Source organism: Argentina anserina, chromosome 3, assembly GCF_933775445.1.
Source record: "Argentina anserina chromosome 3, drPotAnse1.1, whole genome shotgun sequence".
NCBI classification, from domain to species: Eukaryota; Viridiplantae; Streptophyta; class Magnoliopsida; order Rosales; family Rosaceae; genus Argentina; species Argentina anserina.
Window position 1 is genome coordinate 26,245,999 of NC_065874.1, and position 22,908 is coordinate 26,268,906.

General features: G+C 35.6%; 1 protein-coding gene and 1 long non-coding RNA gene across 2 annotated transcripts; one reads left to right on the forward strand and one right to left on the reverse strand.

The window, feature by feature from the left end:
• Window positions 1-15,104: 15,104 nt before the first annotated feature.
• LOC126788122 (uncharacterized) lies at window positions 15,105-16,553 on the reverse strand. Its single transcript, XR_007671336.1, has 4 exons — window positions 16,408-16,553; window positions 15,758-15,845; window positions 15,616-15,648; window positions 15,105-15,379 (listed from the first exon to the last, which is right to left on the reverse strand). It is a non-coding gene; the product is annotated as an uncharacterized LOC126788122 (long non-coding RNA).
• Window positions 16,554-18,233: 1,680 nt separating this feature from the next.
• Window positions 18,234-21,790, forward strand: LOC126788120 (probable pyridoxal 5'-phosphate synthase subunit PDX2). The gene is made up of 7 exons (XM_050514086.1): window positions 18,234-18,399; window positions 18,488-18,615; window positions 19,148-19,235; window positions 19,385-19,458; window positions 20,154-20,345; window positions 21,323-21,420; window positions 21,492-21,790. The coding sequence occupies exons 1-7, from the start codon at window positions 18,345-18,347 to the stop codon at window positions 21,610-21,612; spliced, it is 756 nt and encodes a 251-aa protein (XP_050370043.1). The 5' UTR covers window positions 18,234-18,344; the 3' UTR covers window positions 21,613-21,790.
• The last annotated feature ends 1,118 nt before the right edge of the window (window positions 21,791-22,908 follow it).

The window sequence follows — 22,908 nt, forward strand, 5'->3', positions numbered from 1 at the left end:
GATGGATGTTATCCCATCTAACGGTCAATTCCGGGAGAAGGTTATTATGCACGTTTTTGTACCGTAAGCGTAGTTTGTCCCATAATTCTTTAGGATCTTTTACGTTGAAGTATTGCCTCTTAAGAGTGGCATGGATGTGACGTCTCATGAAGATGAGAGCTTGAGTCTTAGCCATGGGTAGGAAATCAGCAGGAGGGTCGGCAAACATACCTTCGATCCCTCGGCTCTCGAAAGCGAGCTCTATGACGGAAACCCAGCGGTGGTATTCCTTTCTTTCTAGATCAAGAAGGCCAAATTCTGGTCGAGATGGCGATGACATCTACAAAAACGAATACATAATCGATTAGATTCAAGTATAATAGGAATTAGAAGGGGTGACGTATATGGTCACAAGAAAAATCGATGCAAACGACGATACTCACGATCACACCCAAAACAACGGTGCACGCTTATGACCACACATAAATCGATTAACTTCTCTTTCAAAACAATTGTGACTCCCCCAGGACCGTCACACAAAAAACATCGACCAATAGGGGAAACTCATGCCTCTATAGTCTCATCGGCGTTATAAGAAAGTCCAGAATGAAGACAAGAAGAAGGCTAATAATATATCTATACGTTCAAAAGCGGGAACGTTAATACATTTTTTTACCTTTGAAGGTGTGGAGAAGACGGAAGTAGCTTCTACTGAGCGAAGACTTTGCTCGTGAAGTTCGCATTTCTTGCATGATTATGCGGGGGAGGGGGAGCAATCTTGAATGCTTTGATGCAGGGTCTTACAGGGCAAAAATATGATTTTTGCGGAGCGAATGCGGAGGAGACCCTGCGGAGATGCGGGGGGTTGCAGGAGTCGGCAGAGGCTACAACAGCGGCGGGTAGGGGTTGTCGTTGAAGAGGAGCGCCGACGGGAAGGTTGTCGGAGACTGGAGACGAAGGCGGCCGGCGGGAGAGAAATTTTTTTTCTAGGGCTCTAAAAGTTCAGGGTTTTAGGAAAAAGTGCGTGATTACGTAATGCATGATGAAAATAACTATGTATTTTTGAATGATATAAGGGCCTATATATAGGCATTACAAATCACAATCCCGTAGGATTCAGAGTTCTAATCTATTACAGAGATGTTAACCTAACATGAAACCTATTAGGCTAAGACACACACAAGGGTAGAATAATAATTCTCCCGGAATAAAAATAACGATAAATATCATATCTTATCTTGTTTCAATTATATATGATATGTAAATCATAAATGACAGTATCAGACTGACGAGGAAATGATGAAATAAGAGTTGAAGAAGCATATATACCTGCATTCAGTGGCGGATCCAATATTCAATGTCTGGGTATGCTTGAAAATTTTACTTAAGAAATACATTACAATGTCGATACTAAATAAAAATATATATTATGTATAAATGTTTTACATTTGGGAAATTAAGAACCATCCTAAACTCCATCTAATATATAGCTAACTAGAAAATATTTTATCAAACTACTTATAAAATAATTACATTTTTTTGGTATTGAATATGACTACTAAGACAAACGCAAGAGAAATATATCATTAATAATTTACTATGACTTACATAATTAGAACTAGTCTTAAAAAGCTATGACTAAATCCTAAACGGTTTTAATTAGCCACAAAAGAGGGGGAAACCTATTGTCCAAATTTGGATGATTGTGGGTACAAACTTTTCTAGCACTAAGAAATAAAGAAATATTAAAAAAAACAAAGAACTAAAAAAAAAGATGAAAGAAGGTGAGAATTTGGGATCGAACTCACGTGGGATAGAAGTTAGTAATTACACTTAATCAAACTGACGCACTCTTTTAATTATATGATAAAATATTAGTCACTCCTCACAGTTTTACAAACTCGACAGTTTACTCATTTAAGTTTCAATTTCAACTGATCATTCTTTATATTTTCGAATTCGAGCAATCTGGTCCCGTCATCTTTCCATCCAATTTGGGTGTTAAGTCCATCCAATTTTTGTTTGCCCAAAAAATAACTTAACACTCAAATTGGATGGAAAAATGATGGAATGACCAAATTACTTGAATTGAAAAGTATAAGGAGTGATTAATCGAAATTGAAACTTGAATGAGTAAACTGTCGAGTTTGTGATAATTTGAGGAGTGACTAGTATTTTATTTTTAATTATATATTGATCACATATATTAAGTTGCTAACAAATATATTTCCAAACATCTTGGTTGAGTTTGAGCCCTACCAACCCTTAGGCTTGCATTTGACAAGACAGAAAAAGACATGTTCGGTTTTGTAATATATTCTCTTAATAAAGTAGCTGTCGACGTTATAGCGAGTGATAATTCCTAATCTGAGTTACTGCGTTACTGCAAAATTGATCATATTAAGTTCTAGTTACACAGAGCGATTAACTTGATTGGCTGTCGATATGTTCTTATCTGATCTGGCATGTCCAATATGTTCAGATTAAGCATGAGTGAAATTCTGTTCTTTCATGCATCCTTTGGAGTTGGAATCAAGATTCCATTTCCCCCATAATATGTTAACACTCGATCATTTATTTATTTATTTTTCCTTTTGGAGTTGAAATTACATTCTCATGACTCTCGTCCCCAATTCCCCATCCATCAATAATAATTTGATATATGACAACATTCATCTAATTAATATGTATATTATGTGTATATGTCAGATATCGATGTCAATATCGATGTCAGCATACTACAAATCGATTTAAACCTTACTGCCTTATTGCAGTAGACTATATATGGTGAGGTACACGTGCATACATGCGAGAAAACTTTCGAAAGGCAATGATCCTAGCTTGTTCTGTCATATTCTCTGAAGTAATTAAGCATGCGTACGTATTTCTTCTCAACTCTAATTGCACCGTACCCTCATATATACTTGACTCATCTGATTTCAGACAATCAACATCACTAGCTGCTAATTTATAGATCAATCATTTAAAAGGTAATTATTCATTTGAAATATGTACTGTATTCCTTCTTCTTTCTTTGGCATTAATCTGATTAACTCTAGGGACCAACACTGCAAACAACGTCCAACGCCTGGCCAACTACTTCCCCAAAAGGAATTCCTTATTTAAGATATTTAATCTTGCTCCCGACTTACACGTTAATAACAACATATTTAGACTTGCTCCCACCAATTAAAGTAAATGTATTGGCTTTCCTAATCAAATCAGGAACTGTGCAAAACTTGAACCATGTGAGATCCAGGGAACAATGGAACAAACATCAATAAACATGCCTCACTCCTAAAGGGAGATAATTTTGATGATTGGAAAGGTATGATGCAAGATTTCATTTCTGCGCAAGACTCTAAAGCTTGACAATGCATTCTGCATGGATGGTTTCCTCCTACAGATAATAAAGCTTCAGAAGGATCAGAAGAGGCTAAATTAAAAAATTTTGACAAGTGGACTCCTTCAGAACTCTCTTACAGTGAAGCAGAAAACAAAGCCAAAAATGCTCTATTTATTGCTTTGACTGAAGATGATAGGGCATTAATCAAGCATTGTTCAAATTCAAAGGAGATGTGGGAGGCTCTCGAACTCACATGTCAAGGTAATAAAAAGGTCAAACTTCACAAATTACAGTTATTGTTGCATGTATTTAAAAACCTGTAGATGAAGGAAGAAGAAACCATTGATCAATTCTACAAGAGGGTCATCTCAATCACCAGTGGAATCAGGAGTATTAATGCAAAGAAAACGATCTCTCAAGATGATATTGTCATGAAAATTTTGAGGTCACTTCCCAAGAAGTTTGCAATGAAGAAGGCTGCTATTTCTGAAGCGAAGGATCTTGAAACATATTCCTTGGCTGAACTTATTGGAAGCTTGAAGACATATGAGGCTGAACTGAATGAGGAGGACAAACCAGAGGAAAGAAAGTCTAAGAATCTTGCTTTAAAGGTAACAAATAAAAAAGAGGTAAGTAATGAACTTTCTGAGTTGGGTTTACTTACTAAAGAATTCAAAAAAAATCCTTAAATACAAGAACAATAATTCTAGTTCTGGTTCTTCAAAAGGAAACTTAAAAAATAGAAGGTCAAAATATATTGAAAATAAAAATGAGTCAAAATAAAATAAGTCTAGTTTTAAGAGAAATCCTAATTTTAAACCCAAATACTATGAATGTGGTGGCCTTGGCCATATCTCAGTTGATTGTGACAACATGAAGAACAGTACAAGAGATCAGAAAGCATTAAAGGCATCTTGGAGTGATGATGAAAGTGACTATGAAGATTATTCATCTAGATCCTCAAGGAAGAACTTGGCATTGATTGCTTCACTCAATTTTGATGCAGTAGGGTCTGACTATGACTCAGAGACTGAAGAACTGGGTGAGGTAGATAGTGATTGTGAAAGTTCTAACATAGATGAAAAATATGCAAAATTGTGTGATATTGCAGAATCAGTTCACAACATGAATGTTTAGTTGGAGATTCAAGTTTCAACAGTAAAAAATTCCTTAGAAGAGAAGGAACAGTCAATTAAAAGATGATCAAAGAATAACTCTTGAGAAAAGAATAAAAGAACTGTCATGTGTTGGCACAGAAGAAGAATGGATAACTACTAGGAAGACATTTTTGATCAAATTGGAAAAATTGTTTGAACATGTAAAACTCAACATTATTTTCAAATCTCACCCATGAGAAGGATTCTTTGCAGGAACAAATCACTCAAACAAATGACAAGTTCAAGTAATTTCATCGTAGCTCACAAGTAGATGTCAAAATGCTTGGGATAGGTCGACACTTCAAGAACAACTTTGGACTTGGCTACTCTGGTGAAAGTTCTACAGGTTTAGCAGTTGATTCTAGATACAAAGGAATTGAAATTGTCAAGTCAAGGAGAGACGATGAGTATGATATCTTAAAAAGTAAGGTGAGACCGGTAAACCTTCTCCCTTGTTAGCAAAATGAACATGCTTATTGTGAAAGATTTAAAAATATAGAAGCCGAGTTGACTGCCCTTAAATCTGAACTCTCAAATTTTATTGAAGCAACCAGTAGAAAATTTAGAAAATTCTCTAATTTGCATGCTGAACATGATATGCAGACTCAAAGAGAAAAAATTATGCTCGTAAAAGTCTACGCCATACTAGAAATTCTTGAAAATAAGTGCACTGCTATCCCTGAATCTGATGAATTTATTGAGAAATATGCTAGAATAGGGAGACAGATTGCAGGTGATCATATAGTCTGGAAAAAGAAGGAAACTTTCAATGGACAATGCATGTTTGCTAGTGTGACCTACGATGAGAACCATATCGAAGCCACCTGTCTTGTTGTTCTTACAACTGTAAATACCAGAAGAAATGATGTATGGTATATTGACAGTGGCTGCTTAAGGCACATGTGTGGAAACAGAAAGTATTTCACTGCTCTTAATGAAGATATAGTTTTAGGAATTGTAACTTTTGGAGATGAAAGAAAAGCCACTATTCTTGGAAAAGGAACCGTAGAATCACAAAATCTTGGAAGACTTAAGAATGTGTTATTTATGGAGGGGTTGGCCACAAATCTGGTAAGTATAAGCCAATTGACTGACAAGTTTGAAGATGTTTGTTTAACATGAAAATATGTATTGTTCTTGATAAACAAGGTAATGTTGTCTTGGGTGGTAAAAAATCTATTGACAATTGTTATCATGCTTCAACAGATTCATGTGTCTTATTTTCTAACAAATGTCTTAAGACCATTATCACTGATGAAACTTTTGAGCTTTGGCACTGAAGATTCGGTCATGTGAATTATCAGGATCTTCAAAAATTGTCAAATCAGCAATGTCTGAGAGGGATGCCCAAATCTGGAACTTTTGCATATGGACATAATGGGACCAGCTCAAACTCAAAGCATTTCAGGTAAGTTTTATATTTTGGTAGTAGTTGATGATTTCTCTAGGTTTACTTGGGTATATTTTCTTATAACAAAAGATGAAGCCTTTGAGTCCTTTCTTGGTTTGAGTAAGCAACTAGCCAGGCAAAAGCAACATTCAAATCTTAAACTAGCAAGGATAAGATCAGATAATGGTACTGAATTTAAAAATGCATCTTTTACTAACTACTATCATGAGAATGTCATTTTTCATGAGTTTTCAGCTCCAAGAACCCCTTAACAAAATGACATAGTCGAAAGAAAACAGATCTTTGCTTGGCATGGGAAGAGTAATGCTGCACTCAGCTGGACTAAGTGAAAAATTATGGGCTGAAGCTATGAACATTGCATGCTATGTGTGATAATGTGTCAAATAGAGTTTTTCTCAGGAGTGGCAGTGATCAAACCTCATACGAAATATGGAAAGGGAAAAAGCTAAATGTTGGTCACTTTCATGTGTTTGGAAGTCCTTGTCACATTCTCAGGGAAGATGAGAGTCTTAATAAGTTTGCCTCCATAACTGATCCAAGTATCTTTATTGGTTATGATGCGAACATTTCACCTTATAGGATATACAATAAAATAACAAAAAGAGTTGATGTTACTGTTAATGTGTCCGTTGATGATATGCCTAGTAGTCAGGTTAATGAAAGCACATCTTACTTGATGGAGAAGAAAGACAATGACAGGAATGGATCAACTGATGATGAAGATGAGAATTTTAGACATGTGTCACAAAAAAGAACTGGGTTTAAGCAAGTTTAGAAAGACCATGATCCAAGTGATGTGATCGGAAAGTTGAATGATGGAATTCAAACAAAAAACAAGACTTCTTAAGGTGATCAACTAGAAAAAGCCTTGACCTGTTTTGTTGAAAGTAATGACAAAGAATCAAAGATCATAGGTTGCTGTGGATTTGTTTCTCTGGTGGAACCTAAAACAGTGAAGAGGCTTTGACAGACACAAACTGGACTCTAGCCATGCAAGAGGAGCTAAATTAGTTCACAAAAAATCAAGTGTGGGAACTTGTTCCAAGGCTTGAAGAGTCAAATGTTGTTGAACTAAATGGATATTCATAAACAAGTCAGATGAACATGATACTTTTGTGAGAAACAAAGCCAGACTGGTGGCACAGGGTTACTCTCAGAAGGAAGAATTTGATTATGAAGAAACATTTGCACATGTTGCCAGAATGGAATCAGTAAGATTGTTAATAGCTATTGCTTGTCACCTGAAGTATAAGCTCTATCAAATAGATGTCAAAACAACATTTTTGAATGGCGTCATAGATAAGGAGGTATTTGTAGAACAACCTAAAGGCTTTCCTCATCATCCTGATTATGTCTACAAGTTACATAAAGCCTGTTATGGTCTTAAACAGGCTCCAAGGGCATGGTATGATTGTCTCTCTATTCATCTAATTAATCAAGATTATGTTAGAGGATCCATTGACAGAACCTTGTTTGTTAAAATTTTAAAAGATGATTTTATTGTGGCACAAGTTTATGTAGACGATATTGTTTTTGGCTATACCGCAGATAAACTAGTTACAGACTTTGCTTATGTCATGACTAGTGAATTGAGATGAGAAATCTAGGTGAATTGACATTTTTCTTGGTTTGCAAGTCCAATAGATGAACTCTGGGATGTTTCTTTCACAACCAAAGTATGTAAAAAATTTGGTGAAGAAGTTTGGTTTGTTAAGCAAGAAAGTGGTGAACAATCCAATGAGTACAACTATGAAACTACATGAGGACAAGGAAGGCAAATCAGTGGATCCGACTCTCTAAAGCAGTATGATAGGAAGCTTACTCTATCTCACTGCCAGTAGACCAGACATCTCCTTCAGTGTTGGAGTATGTGCTAGCTTCCAAGCCAATCCCAAAGAATCACACTTAGAAGCTGTAAAAAGAGTTATTAGATATGTGTCTGGTACAACACATTGTGGTATCTTTTACACTAATAAATCTAATGCAGAAATTGCAGACTACTCTGATGCAGATTGGGGAGGAAGTATAAAAGATGGAAAAAGCACTTTTGGATGATATTTTTTCTTGGGAACAAATTTAGTGGCTTGACATAGTAAAAAACAAAACTGTATTTCACTAGTGCTATAAGCATTGCTAAAAATCATGTCCAGCACTTCGGACCAAGCACATTGATATCAGATATCATTATATTCGCGACTTAGTTGAAAAAGACATCCTTGAGTTGTGCTTTATTGAAACAGAAAAACAACTTGCTGGTATTTTGACTAAACCTCTTGATACAGCTCGTTTTGAATACTTACTGAATGCTCTTGGCATTCGCATTGAGACTTGAACCAGTCATTGCATCACATACTCAGATAAAGCTCCAACTAATAATCATATGTGATGTAGACTTACTGGAGCTTAGCTTGACATGTTGTTGGATTGTGCTCTTTTTACTCTACCATTTTTCCTCTAAGAGTTTGCTTGTTTTTCCTGATTCTGGATTGTGCAATTGATTAACACTCTTGTATCTTGTGTATCAGTCGGATGAACTGACGTATGAATTTTGTGGTGGAAATCTAGCTGAATTTTTTTTTTACAAAAGTATCTTGATACTGAAGTCCGGCCAGGCTATTCCTAAAGTAACCACTGCTTTAGTTAAGACCTAATCGAGGTAGTGGGATAGAAACGGGAATGGTTTGGTCCATTGGAGGTTAGCAGGTAGTGATTTCCAACTTGAGTCTCGGGGTTTATGGTATCCTTGTTACACCTAGCACCCTAAAGTCATCTGACTTGGGAGTGTTCCCTGCCGCTTGTTACATAAGTTGTGAAATCAGACCATAAAAGAGTGTTACAGAATGTTATAAGGGGGAGTGTTGTTTTTTCAATTGCCAAAAATACTCAGCTTTGATTCACTCTTCATATTGTCAAATCTATGCTCTTTCGTCTGATGTAGTTGAAATCATAGTGTTACTCTATTGTTTCAGTTGATAGATTTCATATCACGCTTAGTTGAAAGGTACAATGGTGTAGTGAATAACTGTTTTCCCTTTCTCTTGTTTATGTGATTTGCATGTGACCTATAACCTATTAATAATTGAATTTATGTTCATACACATTATTGCATAATGGTTGTTGCTCAAGGCTTAGTGGTTATTCCAATGGTACTCTCAGTGTCAAAATCTTATCATCACGTTTGGTTTTGATTGGTAATTTGTTCTCTTAACTCAAATAGGGTTCCTTCTTCAAACTAGTCTTGTTACCCTTGTTGATTTGGTCTACATGCTTGGTTAAGAGATGACGATTCAGTAGATCATTCCTGACGGTTCCGGTTCTTAGACCATAGCCCACTTTACCACTTCAGTTGCTCTCATACTCAGTTTAAAAAGGACTATACCTCTTACATTTTCATTCATTAACCCTAACTTCTTTCTAGGTTGTGGTTTTGTTCGTGCAGGTCTCAATGAATTAGAAAGCTGAAAAATACTCGCCTGTCTTCCGGTGGATCATCTAGCCGCTCTAAGCGTCGTCGTTCCTCCTCTCCTCCATCTTATTTTGATGGGACATATCCTCTCCCCATCTTTCCTCCTGGCATCCGGATTCTCCCTGTGGAGCCTCGTGTTCCTCCTCCATATGTATGATCCCTCCTTGCCGCTTTAAGGGAGAACCCTGGCGTCCTCAAGTCCCTCCTGAGCAGAACACAATGGAAGCATTTGGCACGTATCTCATGCTTTTGGAGGAAAACATGCGCACCTCTATCACATCTATCTTGGATCGTCTTGATACCTTCACTCAAGTTCAAGTGCAGTTGCAGGAGCAAATGCTCACTATTCAAGCTCTTCTTCGTTTGGTGCTTCCCCATGGGGCAGTGGATCCTTCTACTCCTGCTGTTCATAAAACCACCACATCTCCAGCAGCTCCAAGTATTGATTCATGGGAGGCTGCTACTCAATCTCCTAATGCTCCATCCGCAGGCTGGCCAGGCTGGAACTTATAGGCAGTCATATTCAATGGGGGAGAATTTGAAGCATGCCAGTGTTTGTTTGCTGTTTCTATTTGGTTTCATTTTTTAAAGAAACACATTTCAGCTTATTTTGAACATCTTTGTTTATTAGTAATGTTCAGTTATTTTGTAAGTGCATAAGCACAAATATCTTGGTCTGATAATTTAAATTTCGTTTTGTTATTTAGAGAAGGAAAAAGATGGAAACTGATCCCTATATTCTCCAACTTCATTATTTCATGGTTATATGCATATCTGGTTGGTTTGTATTCTTTTGAGTTTTGTAGGTTATGCTTCAATGAGTTGAATATGAATGTCAATGGGGGAGAATAAAGGTATTGGCTTTCCTAGTCAACTCAGGAACTGTGCAAAACTTGAACCCTGTGAGATCTTTCTGTCTCTTATCTAACTGTGCCCATTTTTGGTAAAATTGTTTGTGGTTATCGTTTATAGGGGAGCCTATGATTGTGAGGTAGTTCGAGGTTCAAGGAACTGAGGCACTATCCTAGTTTGGTTCAGTTTGATAATGAAATTTTGTTTTTCTGGAAACATGTTCCATGCTCTTCTGCTTGTGCAGATACTTTTTCTTCTTTTCTGGAAACATGTGTCCTGTTCTTCTGCCTTAATCTTGGCAACATATACATAGGCTTCCTTGATAGTTAATAGCTACTAGTTCTTTGTCTTTGTTCAAGTATATATATATATATATATATATGTGTTTGATATTCTGTGCATGCATTTGAAAAAAATGTGTACATTCTACAGCGTTAAGAAGTCTGAAACAAACTCATCTTGCATCAGGTGTTGCTGAGTGATTTTGTGAAGAACAAAATAGTATAGATTGTTGAGAAATCTGTCAAAGGAAAGGAGGATATATGTGAAGAGAATCAGGGTTGTGACCAAGAGCTCTTGTTCTCTGAGAAAGATTGCAACTACATTGTAGAGTTGCTCATCAGATCCTATTTTGTTAGAGTAGGTGGTTCATTCATCTTAATTGTGGAATAGAATTAAGATAATTTGAACTATAGCAGTGTTATAATATTATTTGGTGTATTCATATGGTTGTGTGATAGAACCGGACATTTGTTATCCTTTGTGTATCTTCAAATCAATTCATTTACAAATCACAGTGTTTTTTCCCTCATTGAGGTTTTTGCATTGTGAATTAATCCTTTGGTTTTGTAACTGTGATTGTTGTTCTAAGCTCCTAGGTACTTTCAAAAAGTTCCATTATAGTTCCCTTCATTTCCACTAACTTGATTCCCAGAAATTATGTAAGATATCTCCTTCCTAGACTTCTCTTCTTTCTGGGGCGTTGCATAAACAGTAGGATGTTGCACTGCAAGTAGAGGCTTTGCTGGATAGTTGAGGCCTTCATTATCAGCATGAAATTCAACATCCTCAATGGGCGTTGGGTAAGCTCCTATCGAAACAAGCATAGTGAACCATTTTAGTTTTCCGTGAAATCCCACAATCTTACTCCCTTTCGATTCAATATTGAGAAAGTCTTTCTCCTTTGGTCACCACTTCCAAATGGTCCATAAGTTCTTCTGTTTGTTCTTGAAAAGAAGTTCGGAAACATAACTCGAGTAATAGCCACGAATAGACGTCAAATATTCATCTGGATAATCAAGTTTTCACCTACGATTAAGACAATTATTTACTAAGTTGCTAATTAATGTAATGACTAGTAAAATTAAAAAAATCGTCAATCACATACTGCATGCCATTAACTATCAATTTCTCCTACTAATCTACTAGCTAGCCAAAACTAATTATTTGTTGTTCATGGTATGCATGCGCATAATGACTGATTGATATAACTGAATTACCACGTCTTTTAGTCATGGCGGGAACAGACATCCCATGCTTTCTGACCAAACTGATCTTCCATTCTGGTCGACGTATTCAAATTGAATCCAGCGGATGGATGAAAGATCAAACTGTATTACCACCTGACTCACCGTTGAGTAGACGTATTCCGTCATCCCAATAACCCCGTCCTTTTGTTTGAGTTCGACCCAAACGGCCCAACTGAAATCACTTTCTTCAATTGTCAAAACTCTGAAGCACATATATGCACCATGTATTATCATTAATTAGTGCTCAACTCGAATCAAATAATCAGTACTATACTTACGTATCTAGATATGTGTATATATATATTTATATGTATACATATGTCTATTAAAAATTCAGTTTACTACCTTGAGTAGGTTGTCCCCTCAATGTCGGATGATTATGTCATTCCTGAAAGGGATTTGAATTTTTTTTCGCGTTTAATGAGATTAAAAAAAAAGGACATATGTAATTAAAAACAAATAATCGGGAGATAAGTGATAAAAGAACCAAACTTCAAGATAGTAAACAAAATTTGTCCTAAAAAGAAATTCGGATAGAAAGACGGTTGAATTAGAACAATGAATGATCGAATGATTCAAAATAGATAGATCGAACGTACGTATGCTGTTAATTACCATGTGTTTGGTTAATAGTCACCAAAAGGAGATATTGGACGGAAAATTTATTTGATCATCGGATAAGAGAGTCTGGACTGACGGCCTGTGAAGGTGTGAACTGCAATGATGAGCTAGCTATGCCTCAGATCAAGGAACTTCTGCTGTCATTGCTGTGAGATAAATGGATTTGGATCTGCTACTTAAATACGGATTACTGGATTAGGACATTCATTAGAATTCTGAAAAGAGCTAATATTCTGGTTTTACACTACACAAGGATCGAATTGGTGATCAGGAAAGTACGCAGTGTCGGGCTGTGTACGTGCCTGAAGGTGCCATGGCAACCCTCAAGTTTTTGGCAGCATACATGCATTTTGTTTGAATTGAAGCCATAATTGACTATCATGAGGGAAATGACACCACACGTTCCACTTATCATAACTCCATGGATGGAAACATGTTTATACTGGTCTCATTAGCTTTACATAATTTATTAAATTTAATAGATTTATTACTTTCACATAACACAAAACAAATTTTAATTAATAAATTTATGGACAATTACTACTCCTAGCTAGATAGTCTAGTACAATTGAACTTCTAACCTAGGTAGACCTTATTTTATTTTTATTTATAGTGCAATCTGATAGACGACTATTTGATTATGTACATAGAAAAAAATTGTTTTAAAGTTTAGCATAGACTCGATTATTGATGAATTTTGCGATATGCAGGAACAAAAAGCATCTTTTTAATGTATAATTCAATTTCAAAAAATCATCATATTAATTAAGTTTCGTTATCGATGTTTTTTTCTACACCTAAACTGGCACCCCACACATAATTTATGGCTTCGCCATTGAAAGTACGTATAGCAGATCGAAAGGATTCAAATTTAATAAATCATCTAAAAGATCGTATTATTCAAGGATTTCATGCATTTGTTCTATGCTCTCTCCCTCTCAATTTCTTTTTGGAAATATTCTCAAATTAAACTTTAGTTAACTAGGGAATATTCAGTTGGACCACAATACTAGGAGTGAAGTCGGTTCCATCCATTTGGTTTTAGGGTTGGTTTTGTGGTTGGATGATTCTAGTTGCACATCCCTAATTGCTATTTGTATCTCCATCTAGCATTTTTTTCCCAAAATTTTCTATTTTGCCCCATTTTTATTTCTATCTACACCTCCATTCTATTTTAACTAGCTTGTACCCGTGTATATTTCACGGACTATACACAATCATTTTAAAATAAATATAATGTATTTAGTTTGTTAACATGATTTAGAATTCCTTCCCATTGCTAAGGTATTGGTTTCTTTTCCACAATTATCTCCTCTTAATTTTATTTCATTTATTTCTACTTATTACATTTTTACCATATTAACCATATTTGACCTATCCTATTCTAATTTAGAAGTTTATATTCCATGAGCGTTATTGGAACTTCAATTTATTGGTGAAGCCGGTGACACTAAATGAAGACATCTAGTTATAGTAGTGGAGATATGATCTCTTGCGGGTTTGACAAATAAAAAGAGTATTCATTTAGAAATTCAATTACTATTTATGTTCAATTAATATATAATATACTTCCTCGGTTAAATATTTCTCCATCAATGTATATTTTTAGTTATAGATTAAAAAATATCATTTAGATGGGTCGTCTACAATACCTTGAGGTATAACATACCCTCAATTACAACTTTTTGAACTAAAATTACAATTCTATTGAACAAAATTTACAACATTGAGAACAAATTAAAGTTACAACAGTTTTTATATATTTACAAATAACTAAACAAATTTACCACACTGACAACTATTTGTTCATAATCTTGTAAAATTTTATGAGTGAAGCAATTACAACTAAATATCACAATGTTTACCACAATGACAACAAATTTATTTTGATATCAGTAAATGAGGATATCACATACCTTGAGATACCTACGAAAATTCTAATTTAGAGAGCCCATAATATAAATGTATTCTCAAAATAATAATGTTTTTGATGAGTTGTATACAAATACAAATTTATTTTGGTTTCTATCTAATCAAATGTACAGAGATTTTGAATTTTCACAGGGGAAAAAATTAGAAAAAAAATATCATACTAAAATAGAACGGAGGTGCACATAAAAATTAAGAAAAAAAAAGGTAAAATTGAAAATTTTGGGGAGAAAATATATTAGATGGAGGTACATATAGCAAAATGTGAGATGCAACTAGAATCACCATTTATGTTTTTTTTTCTTATTGAAAATGTAGTTAGGTGGCGTTTCGTAGGGGTGAGCACGGAATGAGATGGGACGGGATTCATCCCACGTTACATCTCACTCTTTTGAATTAAGACGAAATCGGGACGGAACGAGGGTTTTTAAGAATGCATCCCACTCGGGATTAATCCTTATTGGGATTGGGATTGGGATCAGGACAGGACATGCCTAATCCCACCGTCCCATGACTTTAAAATATTTATTTTCTCAATTCTAAAAGACAATTATCATTCAAGATTTCAATTAATCAATTATGAATTAAGTCAATTAACAACATTCACAAAAAGCCAATCACAAACATAAAAGTAAATTACGAATTAACATAATTGAGAAAGAGTCCATCACAAACTTAAATAGTCACAAACTTTACATCAGAGTTGGAGTGGAAACGTCATATGTTTGTCATCAGTTGAATCCATAACATCTTGTCACAAATTGCACACAACATCATCATGATCGAATTGAACATAGCATGATCATAGAACATGTATGAAAGTAAATGTCAAGGAAACATGCATCACTAATAATTAATTACAAACAGTTTACACATGAGATCTTTAAAATCAATGATACATGCATATAGTCGTTCCACAAAACAGACAACATTTAACACCCACAATTTACAGTCATCATGATCTAATATGATAAATAGTTCCCATAACTTTACGTTAGGATTAGAATTCCACACTCTTTTGGCTGAGCCTCATCTACAAACGCCATCTCTTCCATTCCCAGCCAAAACAAAATCTATGTAATGACATAACTGAAGCAATAAAATCGTGTTAATAAACGTAAATTCAATCCAACTTTCTGTACTTCATTCACCAAAAAGCACTGCATTCCCATAAACAAAATTGCCTACTTTCTAATATTCAACAATCTCAACTGGATAATATCTCTAAGCCAAGTCCCAATTGTTCACCACATAATCATATTTCCACAACAACAATATATAAAGTTATGAAACTACCAAAGCGAAATGAAGAAGACATAACTTACTGGTTGAAGTCCTTCAACCCCATCAGAAATTTTCTGGTGCAAATGTACAAAATTGTTAGTGCAATAAATTATACTTTCACATAGAATGAGACCAAAAAAGATCAGTTCGACCAATGCTTATAAGTTGCTAAACTGATCTTACTTTTCCTTGGGCTCAGGGTTGAGAGTTTTCTTATCTGCAGAAACGCAACTCCCTTACCTCCCCATTTTCCAACATTTTACAGTACACACTGTAAAGAACAATACATAAAGAGAGATTGAAACTTTCAATGGAAACATTAATGCAAACAATTAGATGCCTACACCCAGATACAAAATTGAAAAAAAATCACAAAACCCTCAAAAGAATCCAACATTCTAATCCCTCTACAAATTCCAAGATGTGGTCGAGTTTTACGAATTTACTCTTGTCTCTTGTGAAGAAAAAAAGAGAAGATGTAATATCTAAATGAGATAAGGAGCATGGTTTATGTGAACATGAAACATCAAGAAGAAAGAGCATGTTAAGAACGATAGAGAAGATGTAATATCTAAGTTGCGTTTGTTGTGTATTCATGTCAAGTCTATACCACAGTTTTTGCATGTGTATCTCAGCTTTAGACCTGAACCCAGATTGCAGAGTAAACATGTAATCTGAGTTGGATTGGATATCAATACCTAATCCCCACAGCAAACATCAACAAAACTAAGTAGGACCACTCGTTATTAAGATTCTTCTAGGATTAATAGTCCTCCCATCATCCGTTGCATATATTCAACGAAAACAATTGAAATTTGAATGGGAAAACTTACCCGGATTCTAGGATTGGAAGGAGAGGACGAATGAGGCAGGGAGGGAGATAGAGGCGGTCGGAGGCGGCGGCAATGAGGTCGGAGGAGGCGTGGTAGAGGGAGGAGGCCGGTGAGACGATGAGTTATGTTTCTTTGCTAGCCTGCCTCGACGAGAATGAAAACAAGTTAGAGTTTGCGGCTTAAGACTGAAACCCTCAATTGTAAATCAACGGTCATGATAACATATTTGAACGGTCAGGATTAAAAGTTCTTTAAATGCGGGACTGGACGAAGCGGTATATAAATTATTCGTCTCATGTCCTATTCCATTGTTATAAAACGGGACGGAATCGGGACGGGACAAACGTTTTTAGACTTCCGTCCCTTCTCATCCCTAAGAATTTCGGGACGGGATCAAGATTTCAGCTTTTTGAGCCCACCCCTAGCGTTCGATAATGTATTCATACCCAACCATATTATCATTTTTGAAAATGAAAATAGAGTGAAAACATATTTGTTAAGATATTTCTCAAAACATAAAAAATAAAATGTGAATTGTTTTTCAACTTTTATTAAAGAAAAGTGAAAACATCAAAACTAAAAATGTTTTTAATTTCTCATTTTCATTTTTAAAATTTATTTTTAAAAACTTTCCGAGTGAGGCCTAATATTTCCCCCTTACTAAAGCTGTTGCCCCGGAAAACGGTCTGATCAGGGCTAAAGATCTACAACTCACTCATGTCCCAGTGAAACGTGACTATTCCCAACTCATTAGTGCACCTTCCACCTCCAAGAACATCATACATATGTAATATCTTAATTATACCATTAGTAATGTGTACATATAACTTCTCATTGTAAAAATGTGTTTGGAGACCTAAATAATCAGGATGCCCTCGTCTCTTTCTTTTCTATCTTTTAAAGCCACCGCCACGACTTGTCATGGATCAAGTGGGTCTTCTACTCACTACTCTTCTTCAAATATAATCCCTTATAAATCAAATCAGGGATTCTTGGTAGGTTGATGACACCATCACCCGTTCTTATTATTTCTTCTGGTGGGGTGGCATTCCTATCGTTGTTATTTTTTGGGTTAGATTCTTTGGTTTGCTTGTGTAGGTGGTTTAACAGCGAAGTGGTCTCACAGGTGAGGTTGGAGGCTAGATAGTCCACATAAATGAGATATTGTCTTTTTTTGGGTCTATTGGTTCGCACGGTTTTATTTTTGAGATTACACGAAAAAACACGTCTCATTATGGAAAGCTGACCATGCTCATATAAGCACAATTTCCACTCTCCATGGGACAATGTGGGATCTGTGATCTACCTGCAGCCTGCTAGCTTCCTGGTCAGACTTCACATGTCTCATATAGTCACAGCACTGGACAATCAATGAAAGGTTTTGGAATTTGGGCATTAGGGTTTCCACTTTGGCTTTGGGGTGTGCTCTCGTTTTAGAATTGTGTCAACTTCTCTATCCGGGACCTTCCTTTGTGTGGGTGGGTCCGAGAGGCCTAGTCTGACAATTGTCTATTTTGTTGATCACGACTCTTTATCAAAGTTTTCAATATTTAGAATTTGAGATAACTTGGTGATTTTGTCTCGAGAGACTTAATTTAGTAGATAGTTTGAGGAATTTCAATTTTTTTTCATCTGTTGAGTGATCAAAGTTATATCCATGTTGTTAGTTGTTACCTACCTTTGAGTGATCAAAGTTTTTTTTTGTTGGCGTCATGGTTCGAATAAAAAAAACTTCTCATTATATATTTTAATTTATAAAATAGAAGAAAATTCATTAGCAAACACTCGAGGTGACTTCCTCACCAAACGGAAAAAAGTGGAACCACTCACCAAACAAGAGGCGCGCTGCGTTTCATACCTCTACGGCTCTCGCTCGGAAGACAATCTCTTTCTCTTGTTGTCAGCCCAAAGTCCTCGAAGCTCTGCTCCCGACCAATATGGCTCTCGTCGGCGTGCTTGCTTTACAGGGTTCTTACAATGAACACATAGCAGGCTTGTCCTTATCTCTCTCTGACCATATCTATGTCTTTTGGGTTTTGCTGTGAAATGTTGATTGAAACTCTCCGTCTGTGTGTTGCAGTGCTGAGAAGGCTAGGAGTGAAGGGCGCGGAGATAAAGAAACCAGAGCAACTTGACACAGTGGCCTCACTTATAATTCCGGGAGGAGAGAGCACCACTATGGCTAAGCTTGCCGAGTATCATAACATGGTCTCTCTATCACTTACTATGTCTTTGATTCGTTTAAAATTATTTAATTTATTACTTCTGGATTGAATATGTATATGCCAGCTTCTACAATTATGAAAACTCTTGGTAAATGGGGATTAGGTGAAAATGAGGACTGTTAGTGAAAGGGTGTAATTTTGGTTATCTGGGTTATATTCTTTGGTTTTTTGTGTATATTGAAGAGGTAATTGTGAACTATATTGGCTTGCCTAATGTTATTACAAATGAAAGAGAAGGTAAAGGAAAGGAAATCGATTGTAGCATTATTTGAACATCCTGTTTCATTTACTTGTAGTTATAATCTTAGTACAGAAAAAAAAGGGGAGCAATGAACTTGAACCCACAAGTATTGGTTTTTACTTGAGCAGGAATCTAAATGGTTGTTTATGTTCTCATTGTTTTTATAATTGATAAAGAACAGTTCTTTGTATGCTCTATTATGTTTTGACCTGGCATATAGAAAGTTGTTCAAACGAACGATATTGATTGTGATTTAAATGTTCAATCGTCACAGTTTCCTGCTTTGCGTGAGTTTGTTAAGATGGGGAAGCCTGTTTGGGGAACCTGTGCTGGGCTTATTTTCTTAGCAAACAGAGCTACAGGTGTATTTCCTTCTCTCTTTCTCTGATTTTTTTTTTCTACAATTTGTTACTTCAGATTTTTTTTCCTACAATTGATTAATATTTCCTAGATATCATGTAAGCATTCAAAGATTGTTTAGTTATTGAGACAAGTTGGATGTGTTTTTCAGGACAGAAAATAGGAGGACAAGAACTTGTTGGAGGACTGGATTGCATGGTTCACAGAAATTTCTTTGGCAGTCAGGTGCCTCAATGACTTATAAACTCGTTCATGTTCATCAAGATACATACGTTCATGTTCATCAGCAGATAACATTTGTAAAAAAAGCATGTTACATTGGTAAAGCTGCCACTATATAATATAACCAAGTAGTCCTAGAGGTCTTGGCTTTGAAAGTTTATATAAGAAGCATGCCAAGCACTGAGATCATAATATGGATGTTTAGTCGTTCTTGTGTTTGGAAATTTTTGTGTTATCTTTTGCCTCATTTATCCACTTTCTACTTCTTGTTAAATCAGGTATCTACTTAATGACAGACTTTGTTATTGTGATGACCACCTTCATTTTATCTTGAAAGTTTTGTACACTATAAATATAAAAAATTTGAAGAAGCGCACTATTATTAGTGATTCCTATTGTATCAGCCAGTTGACAGGTATCATATATTATAATGAAAACATATATATGTATATATATAGTGCACAGGTGTGGAAAATTTTATGTGATCTGTAGGGCTTATTTTTTGAATAAGATCCATAGGGCTTATAAACACTGGAAAAAGAAGTGAGCAATATCTTTGGTTTTACCGTTAAAAGAAAGATGGGGAAAAGGGTGATGAGGAACTGACTTGTTAAGAGACTATACTTAATGTTTTATTATTATGGTGCGTTTGAATATTTTGGTTTCCTCAATCTGTCCTTGGTTTCTAAAATTTACAGATCCAAAGTTTTGAGACAGAACTTTCCGTACCAGAGCTTGCTTCGAAGGAAGGTGGTCCTGAACTATGTCGTGGAGTTTTCATCCGTGCTCCTGCAATCCTTGAGGTAGGCCCGGAAGTTGAAGTCCTCGCTGATTATCCTGTCCCAGCTAATACGTGGAAGAATTCAAATCCTGGTGTTGAAGGTCTCGAGGTTCGTGATTGTTCTGCTAATATAGATAAATATAATCATTCCGTAGTCAAGCGCTTATTGGTTTCATTTTCTTTTTCAGAGGGCATTGGTTTCATTTAGATTTGTAGTGCAACTATATTCTTGTTATTTACTATCTCAAAGGACATTTTTCTTTTTCAATTTATCAAATGTTGATAGAAATGGGTGAATTAAACCAGCTCTTCAGAGTCCATCCATTATCATAAGTTCAGTCATTTTTCTGTAATTGTCAAACTGTTTTTTGGGTACATTCAACCACCTTTATCAGCCAACTGAGTGCAAGGATCCAGGGAGTTCCACTAATTGGAGATTCTCATTTTTTAAGGACAAATTTGATAAGAAGCAATTAATAGACTGTTCTCATATTGGAATAGTTCATTTATTCTGTAAATGGTCATTGAAATGGATTATGAAAGTTGAGGATTTGATATTTAGAAGTAGAATTTGTTACATGATAAGCTATACATTTTTCATGGTATCAGCTAAGTGATTACTTGTAAACTCCAATTTGATACCATGGTAAATGTACAGCTTACCATATAAATAAGTTATACTTGCATGCCATTTAAAAACTGTTCAATATAATTAGATTGGAGATTACTTTGATAGTGCAGGAGATTAGTGTTATTTTGGTGACATACTTTCAATAAATTACATGGCATCTGATCCCGAATTGTCTGTCTTATCTTAAGTGGTTTTTAGAGATCACCTCTCACAAACCACGTTGTATCATATCATGCATGTGACTAAAAGTTTATCGCCTTATCTTGTAGCTTCCAGTTTTGGCACGAACTGAAATCTATTGTCAATGACCGTGTTCCTGGTGGCACTTATTATGCTGTAAAAGAAAAATAAGCAGTTTTCAATAGTTAACCAAAAAAGATTTGCAACTACAACAAATTAAGTTGTGTTTCACCATCTTTTGGTGCTATTTTCTCACTTGGATTTGGATATATCAGGATAACTCTGGGTCTGAGAAGAAAGTGATTGTAGCAGTCAGACAAGGGAATTTGCTAGCAACTGCTTTCCACCCTGAACTGACAGCAGACACTCGATGGTATATTTACCTTCTATTGGTCATTTTTCCTAACCTAACTGAACATGAGGATCTAAATGTTTCTTGGGCAGGCATAGTTACTTCTTGAGGATGACAACTGAAACCGAAGGGGCCTCAAGTAGCATTGTTGCTGTTGGTGCAGATCTTAATTCAAACCAACAAACAAAGATTGACCTCCCTGTATTTCTATAGTGGAGATGAGATTTGCGGTCAAGCTTATTTCCTAATTTTTTGAACTTATACACTCTTCTCAGTCTGTTTTATCTGGGTTTTATTTTTTGACATTTTGATGTATAATATCCGTTAAAGGGTCATTAATTGTGACCAAGTATTTGTCATGTGATTTCTGCGACTAATTTAGTTGTAGGGCGGGACAGCGGCCAATTCTGCATTTTAATTTTCAGATGGTGTATATAAAATCATAAAGCTGGAAAGAAGATCATTATTTCTTTAGTTATTAATCTCTTGCAATAAATCTTGAGAGTGACTAATTTTTTACCGTATAGAAATGACCTTCCTGTGTTTGGTAATGATGTTAGCCCTTCCCAAGTTATCATTGTGGCCATGAATCTGTAGCTGATTCAGCCCTTCAGTGATAAAGGTAACTGTGAATCTGTGATATCCCCTGGTGGAATAGTACCGTTCTCTGGGTTAATGCTATGTGACCAGTTGTGGATCTTTCTTCCACTTTCAGTCCATTGTTTTGTATAGGTCAATTTGGATGGTGATGATTTTCCAAACCTTCAAATTGCTACAAATGATGAAAAAGTTGAGATCCACTGGATGCCCTGAAGGTGTTCTTGACCTTCAGTTTTAAACAGTTTTAAATGGTCAGTTTAGTTTTGTTTCGCAGCTCCGGTACTTAATGTTTGTCTGTACGTATCAAGAAAAACTCGTATGGCGGTATGGACAAAGCAAACCTTACCTACAAGAAAGAAAACGGTAACAAAAATCATTTTTGTTTGTAGGTCAGATGTATTTGATACCCGAACTTTGAGTATCCATTGGTACTCTCACATTTATACTAGGACCCAGATACAGTATAGTGATTATACTATGTTTTTGTCTTCCTTGTCTCGTGAAAAAGTGATATTGTCTAATACCTCAAGCAATTCAAGAATAATGACTGATTTAGTTCTTACGATGACAGACAGGTGACTTGCCGTTGATGCAATGAAGCTACACGTCATCCGATTCGTTTAATGCTCCCAAAAAAATAATTTTCTTCTGGTTTAACTGCTCAATAGAGAACTTAATGACTCATGAACTATGGTCTTCAAGCTATACTAGTACATATGTTGAATTATGTGTATATGTATGGTGTAGTGGAGATTAGGTTGTACCTGCCTTCTTATACATTGTGTATAAGAATGTGGTTGCAATATTGTCGACTTCTCATAACTTGCACTGTTTACTTTCTCTTGAATTAAGGAAAAGATGTTGTCATCCTTAATTCAAGGAGATCTATTTGTAAATTTAGATTCGGTA